General features: G+C 38.4%; 1 protein-coding gene across 1 annotated transcript; it reads right to left on the reverse strand.

The window, feature by feature from the left end:
- Positions 1 to 7,162: 7,162 nt before the first annotated feature.
- LOC104087407 (uncharacterized) lies at positions 7,163 to 8,063 on the reverse strand. The gene is made up of 2 exons (XM_009591857.4): positions 7,543 to 8,063; positions 7,163 to 7,392 (listed from the first exon to the last, which is right to left on the reverse strand). Exons 1-2 carry the CDS (start codon positions 8,020 to 8,022, stop codon positions 7,339 to 7,341), a joined length of 534 nt encoding a protein of 177 aa, XP_009590152.1. The 5' UTR covers positions 8,023 to 8,063; the 3' UTR covers positions 7,163 to 7,338.
- Between the last annotated feature and the right edge of the window lie 206 nt (positions 8,064 to 8,269).

The following is an 8,269-nucleotide window of genomic DNA, read 5'->3' on the forward strand; positions in this document are numbered from 1 at the left end:
AGGAGTTCCCTGATGTATTTCTGTCAGATCTTCCAGGTATGCCACCTGATCGTGATATTGATTTCTGTATTGACTTGGCTTCAGATACCCAGCCTATATCTATCCCACCATATCGCATGGCTCCGAAAGAATTGAAAGAATTGAAAGAACAGCTTGAAGAGTTACTAGCCAAAGGGTTTGTCAGACCGAGTGTATCGCCTTGGGGTGCACCAGTATTATTTGTGAAAAAGAAGGATGGAACAATGCGGATGTGTATTGAAGATCGCCAATTGAACAAAGTCACTATTAAGAACAAGTACCCGTTGCCACGTATTGATGATCTATTTGACCAGTTGCAGGGTGCTATGGTATTCTCTAAGATCGACTTGAGGTCGAGGTACCATCAGTTGAAGATTCGGGATTCAGATGTTCCGAAGACTGCTTTTCGGACTAGATATGGTCATTATGAGTTTCTGGTGATGTCCTTCGGTTTAACTAATGCCCCGACAACATTTATGGATCTGATGTACAGGGTATTCATGCCATATATTGATTCATTTGTCATTGTCTTCATTGATGACATATTAATCTATTCGCGCAGTAAGGAGGAACATGAGCAGCACATGAGAGTAGTGCTTCAGACATTGCGGGAACAAAAGCTATATGCTAAGTTCTCTAAATGTGAGTTTTGGCTAGAGTCTGTTGCATTTTTTGGACATATTGTATCGGGCGAAGGTATTAAAATTGATCCCAAAAAGATTGAGGCAGTTCAGAATTGGCATCGTCCCACTTCGGCGACTGAGATCAGGAGTTTTCTGGGTTTAGCAGGTTATTATCGTCGGTTCGTGGAAGGTTTTTCATCTATTGCAGCACCTTTGACCAAATTAACCCAGAAAGGGTGTTCAGTTCCGATGGTCCGATGATTGTGAGTCAAGCCTTCAGAAGCTCAAGACAGCACTGGCTACAGCACCCGTGTTAGTGTTACCATCTGGTTCGGGAATATATACAGTGTATTGCGACGTGTCACGCTATGGCTTGGGTTGTGTATTGATGCAGGAAAGGCGAGTTATTGCATATGCTTCACGTCAGCTGAAGCCCCACGAGAAGAATTATCCAATACATGATTTGGAGTTAGCTGCGATTGTTCACGCTTTAAAGATTTGGATGCATTATCTTTATGGGGTGTCTTGTGAAGTTTACACTGATCATCGCAGTTTGCAGTATTTGTTCAAGCAGAGGGATCTAAATTTGAGGCAGCGCAGATGGCTGAAGTTACTAAAAGATTATGATATTACAATCTTGTATCATCCGGGCAAAGCAAATATGGTTGCAGATGCCTTGAGCAGGAAGGCGGAGAGTATGGGTAGTTTGGCTTTCATTTCAGTAGAGGAAAGGCCATTAGCCTCAAATATTCAATCCTTGGCTAACAAACTTGTGAGGCTGGATATTTCAGAGCCCAGCCGAGTTCTTGCATGTGTGGTGGCCTAATCTTCACTATTTGAGCAGATCAAGGCTCGCCAGTATGATGACCCATACTTGATGGTTCTTCATGAAACGGTACTATGAGGTGGTGACAAGGAAGTTACTATTAGAGCGGATGGTGTTCTGCGACTCCAGGATCGTCTATGTGTTCCTAATGTGGATGGACTGAGGAAAAAGATCCTCGAAGAGGCACACAGTTCTCGGTATTCTATTCATCCAGGTGCTACTAAGATGTATCGTGACTTGAGGAAACATTATTGGTGGCGACGAATGAAAAAGGACATAATTGAGTATGTATCTAGGTGTCTAAATTGCCAGCAAGTTAAATATGAGCACTAGAGGCCAGGTAGCCTACTTCAGCAGATGACTATACCAGAGTGGAAATGGGAACTAATTACTTTGGACTTTGTAGTTATGTTGCCGCGGACCTTGAGGAAGTTTGATGCAGTTTGGGTGATTGTTGACAGGTTGACTAAGTCGGCACATTTTATTCCTATTGTGACTACGTATACTTCAGAGAGGTTGGCCCAGATTTATATTCAGGAGATAGTTCGGTTGCACGGTATGCCAATTTCCATCATATCAGATAGAGGCCCTCGGTTTACTTCATATTTCTGGAGAGCAGTACAGAGTGAGTTGGGGACCCGTGTAGAGCTCAGCATAGCCTTTCATCCGTAGACCGATGGACAATCAAAGAGGACAATTCAAATTTTGGAGGATATGCTCAGGGCATGTGTGATCGACTTTGGAGGTCAGTGGGATCATTTCCTGCCTTTGGCCGAGTTTGCTTATAATAACAGTTACCAATCCAGCATCGAGATGGCTCCATTTGAGGCTTTTATATGGTCGGTGATGTCGTTCACCTATCGGATAGTTTGAGCCAGGTGAGGCTAAGTTATATGGTACTGATTTGGTAAGGGATGCCTTGGAAAAGGTAAAGTTGATTTAGGAGCGACTTCGTACAGCACAGTCCAGACAAAAGAGTTACGCGGATCAGAAAGCGCGTGATATATCATTTATGGTAGGTGAAAAAGTTCTCTTGAAGGTTTCGCCGATGAAGGGAATTTTGAGATTCGGGAAGAAGGGCAAGTTGAGCCTAAGGTATATAGGCCCATTTGAGGTGTTGAAACGAGTTGGGAAGGTTGCTTATGAGCTTGCATTGCCTCCCAGCCTATCGGGAGTTCATCCAATTTTTCACGTATCTATGCTCCAGAAGTATCGTGCCGACCTATCACATGTGTTAGACTTCAGCACAGTTCAACTAGATAATAGCTTGGGTTATGAAGAGGAGCCAATTGCCATTGTTGATAAACAGGTTCGCCAGTTGAGGTCCGAGAGGATTTCTGCAGTAAAAGCCCAGTGGAGGGGCCAACCAGTCGAGGAAGCGACTTGGGAGGCCGAGGAAGATATGTGGAGCAGATATCCACACTTATTCAGCACTCCAGGTACAATTCTAAACCCGTTCAAGGACGAACGTTTGTTTAAGAGGTGGAGAATGTAATGACCCAACCAGTCATTTTAACTTTTAGAACCCCGTTCCCTAAAATAAAACTTCCTGTAGGTGCTTGTAATGATTTATGACTTGCGGGGATAGTTGGTTCGGGATTTGGAAGAGTTTGGGGTGAAACCGGAACACTTGGTTCCTTAAGTTCGCCTTAAAGTGCTAAGTTCGACTTCGGTCAACATTTTGAGAAAATGACCCCAGAATAGAATTTTGATGATTCCAACAGCTCTGTATGGTGATTTTGGACTTAGGAGCATATTCGGAATTTTATTTGGAAGTCCGTAGTTAAATTAGACTTGAAATGGCTAAAAACAAGAATTTAAGTTTGGAAGTTTGACCGATGAGTTGACTTTTTGATACCGGAGTTGGAATCTAGTTTCAAAAAATTTTATAGCTCCGTTATGTAATTTATGACTTATGTGTAAAATTTGAGGTCAATCGGAGTTGATTTGATAGGTTCCGACATCGAATGTAGAAGTTGAAAACTCTTAGTTTCATTAAGCTTGAATTGGGATATGATTCATGGTTTTAGCGTTGTTTGATGTGATTTAGAGGTTTGACTAAGTTTTTATGATATTTTAGGACTTGTTGGTATATTTGGTTGAGGTCCCGAGGGCCTCGGGTGAGTTTCGGATAGTTAACGGATCAAAAGTTGGACTTAAAAAGCTGCTGCAATTTTCCCTTCTGCTGTATATTCTAGGATATGATCGTGCCCCAGATCGAGCCCAGATATCGAGCCCACGATCGAGGCCTGAGTAAAAGTCAGGGATGAGGCTCAGTATCGAAGCCACGATCAAAGGCAAGGCTCGAGGGCCATGATCGAAGGCGAGGCTCGAGGGCCAGGATCAAGACCCAAGATCGAACTTGATCGAGGACATGACCATGTCCCAGGCTTGAGGCCTGATCGAGGCCATGACCAGCTCCCAAGATCGAGCTCCCAAGATCGAGCTCCCTGAGATCGAGCTCCCGAGATCGAGCTCCCCTGATCGAGCTCCTTGATCGAACTGGACAGAGCTGTAAGTTATAAAAACAGAGGACATTCGTCCCATTTGCCATTTTTGACGAACTTGAGCTTGAGCAGAGACGACTTTTGTTGGGTAAGTGATTCTAACTCGGATTTGGTCTACATATACAAGTATATCTTTGTTTTCACCATAAATTAGTGTTTTAAGATTTAAATTTGGGAATTTTTTAGAAATCTCATAGAAACGAATTTTTGAGATTTCGGTATCGATTCGGAGTCGGATTTGAGTGAAACTGGTATGGTTGGACTCGTAATTGAATGGGTTATCGGATTTCGTAACTTTTTCCGAATTCCGAGATATGGGCCCCACGGATGAATTTTTAATTAATTTCGGGATTTTTATTAAAAATGTAGTATTTTCTTATAGAATTGATTCCTATAATTTTTAGTGATTGTATCGAATTATTTTGGATAGATTCGAGCCAGACAGAGTTGGATAATTGTGGAAAAGGCCTTATAGTGGATTAATTGGAGCAAGACGAGGTAAGTCTCTTGTCTAATCTTGTGAGGGGGAAATCACCCCATAGAGATTAAATTGAATAATTATTATTAATTGCGGGGGCTATGTACGCACGAGGTGACGAGAGTCCGTGCGTAGCTACTATTAATGCTAAAGTCCGGGTAGTTTAAGACTCAAAGCATGAATTACTTGTGTGAATTGTATTCTTTATTAATTAAAATAATTGATGTATATATTGTGAATTGTTATGAAAAGTAGAAAAATATGAAATTTTCATATGCTTAATTTTTGTTTAAATTAATTAATTATTAAAAGAATTGTTCTCCTCCCAAATTCATCATATAATAAATATACTCTCCTTCCGGAGGCACATAAGAAAATGTCCTCATTTCTTGTGGAGCAGGCCGAACGCCTCGGCAGGATAGATGCATCTATGGATCGTGCCGCACGTCCCTCGGCAGTGTACACGACACTCTGAATCGGGCCGTACGTTTTCGGCAGAAATCGTGCTTAATAATAATAATTACACGATACATTAATAATTTATTTCAGCTTGTGAAGCTAATTAATAAATTAAAATCCTTGGTATTTAATGAATTATTATTCTTGCTTGTTAAGAAATTAATTGTTACTCCTGTAAATGAGGTTTAATTGATAAATTGGAAATTATTTGAATTGAAGGAATTTAATTAATATATTGAGAATTGTTACATTTGAAGGAATTTGATTATTTCTGCTGATTAAATAAATTATTGTAAATTCTGTAAATCATGCTGATTTAAATATCCTAGTTTTATTTCAGTTATTATTATTGACCCATAGTGAGTGTCAAAGTGGCCATCTCGTCTCTACCACTTCGAGATTAGGCTTGATACTTACTGGGTACACGTTGTTTACGTACTCATACTACACTTGCTGCACTTTTTGTGCAGGATCTGAGACAGGTACTAGTGGAGGACCTATCATCACATACCCACGTCATCCCGAGGCATAGTGGTGAGCTGCCTTTCTGAGCCGTTCTGCAGCTACCAGTGTCTCTTCTTATATTTATATTCTGTCTATTTCATTTCAGACAGTATTTGAAGTTTTGTATAATCTACTAGATGCTCATGCACTTGTGACACCGGGTCTTGGCACACACATATTGATAGAAGTTGGTATTTTATTATTTTCTTGGAATAAAAGTTTAACCAATGTACGTTTGACATATTAGTTGGCTTGCCTAGTTGTAGTGTTGGGCGCCATCACGACCTATATGTGAAATTGGGTCGTGACAAAAACCAAATATTCTAGTCCAAAACATAATAGTTTGAAACTTCCTGTAATAGGTTTACATAGACATGCTATATGTTTATATATATATTTTAATGATAAAATAATAATTTGGTTGAAGAAAACTTAATTACTTAGAACATGCAAGAACTTTATAGGCATTGATTTCATACATTCATGATCGGCCGCCTTAGAGGATTCTTCATTATGCCAAAAGTGATTTAAGGAAAATAAGGATCTAGAATAATAGATCAATACAGTCAATTTTCGTACAAACCCAAAGACAATTTTGATTCTTAGCACATACTATTATTGGGTTATGCCCACCAATTGCATAAATAATATGAAGTCCGAAACATTAACAAAGGAATAATCTCAAATCACAGAGAAGTCATCTATAATGATCTTTTTATAATAATACCGTAATCCGTAAGGGTGTATGTACAACTTTATACTCTTTTGCGAAGGTTATCAATTCAAATCACAGGCTCGTGATACCACATGTAAACATAAACTTTAATTCATATCAGGATTTTGAACATGATAATCTTATATAAAATTGTTACAAAAAACATACTTGAATCGTAAACCATTATCACAAAGCGAAAGCGTTAATTGGAATTGATTTCTCGCCCCCTGTTCTAACTTTCGTTACCGCTGAATTTAGTGATGGAAGATAGAATAGAAAAAAATACAGTAACCCTAATGGGTGGGGAGAGGACAAATTTATAGAAGTTTTTACTTAATCTGGTATGTCCATCAAGTAACTGATCGGACGGATAAGATTTGCTCATATTAAATATTAATTATAGGCCTCAAACCTATTGGGCCACCAAATATACGTAGAAAAATCTTACATTTATTACTTATTTTCCCTTGTTTGGTTGGTGAGTGAAAAATACTTTTTCCGAAAAATAGTTTCTAGTGTTTGGTTAGAGAGTAGAACATCTTTTTAGAAAAAAATTTTATGCTACTCTCCTCAATCTTTGATGAAATAAAAGAAACTACTTTTTAAAATCATGACAAGAAAGTACTCGATTTGTTTAAATAAAAGAAAATATTTTTTCAACATCATGAAAAATAAGTACTCATTTTGTTGAAATGAATTTTTGTTTTTTTACATCATAAAAAAAAGTATTTGATTTGTTGAAATGAAAGAAGTGGGTGGATCTAGGGGTGTAGAGGATTGGGAGTGGGTAGGGGTGGTGGTTTGGGGGCGGGATGGGTGGGGATGGAGAATAGAACGGAGAAGGTTAAAAACGAGTTTTGAAAAATATTTTCCGAAAAACATTTTCTGAGCGTTATATCAAACACACCCTTAGTAGTAATAAATAAAAAGAGATACCACAGGAATATGCTGAACGGACAAAAAACTCTCATGGCAATGAAATATTTGAACTGCAAATATTTTCACAGGAATACAGCACAAATTCTGAACTACTTGTACAAAATTACCAATTGATTTCATTTGAAAAGTTCAAATCCAAAGCTACAAGTACAAGCACACAAATCAGCTGAATCTAAAATGATATTTCCAAACTTCAACAAAAATTAGAAGCCATGGTCACCCCCAGAACACCTTCAGGAATCTATTACTGCCTGTGAGAACAGCTAGCGTTAATTAAAACGAAACTCCACATCTCTACAGCTGGATCCGCCATTGTATGGTTCCTGCAATAAAACAAATGCGGATTTATGATTTGAACTTGTTCTTAGTATTGAACACATTATTTAATACTATTAAAATTTGTGTAACTTTTCACTAAACACATATATATTCAGTGTTGAAAATATTGAGATTCAATTGAATGTTTAATGTACCTGTGAATTCTTGTTGCCAAGAAACAACTCCTCAGATCCTACGACGTTGGACCTCTTTTCTACAGATCCTTGGTTGTTGTTATCAATTTTCTTGGAAGCAATGTGAGACTTTTTAAGACCTAAAAATCCCTTCCACCTAGTACAACTTTTGGGTGGCCTCAACGAAAAAGCATCATCTTCATCCCCATTGAGAAGTTCATCTCGCAGAGTTGTTTTCTGAGAATGGACGCTTTCTTTGAAGGGCAACAATCTACCCTTAAAGAAAAGCTCGTCAGCACTCATCATTGAGTAATTACTGACGTTAAATTCAAAGTCAGAGGAAACTGGAGCATCCCTATAACTCCTGCTGCTTTCCTTCTTCATCATTTGGTGAAGTTGAGAAGAATGAGAAATAGTAGTAGAATCGACAAAGTCATTAGAGAAGGAGATTCGAGGACTCATAGCTGATGAGTTTTGGTTGTACATGTCTAAGCATGCCATGGAAAGTGCTCTCACACCAACGTCATAAGGTAGTACTGCTCTGTGGATTTGAAACAAAATAAGGACGTTTTTACATTTTATATACTAATATACTTAGTTTTACTACATTTTTAATGTTATCATGACACGTAGAAGATAATTACAACTACTTCAATAACAAGTGGAATTTTGAAAGATAAGTTAACAATGCTATAATATATTAAAATATACTGATATGTAAATATACTATACATTATTTTATGATTTA

Source organism: Nicotiana tomentosiformis, chromosome 2 (assembly GCF_000390325.3).
Source record: "Nicotiana tomentosiformis chromosome 2, ASM39032v3, whole genome shotgun sequence".
In the NCBI taxonomy this organism is placed as follows: Eukaryota; Viridiplantae; Streptophyta; class Magnoliopsida; order Solanales; family Solanaceae; genus Nicotiana; species Nicotiana tomentosiformis.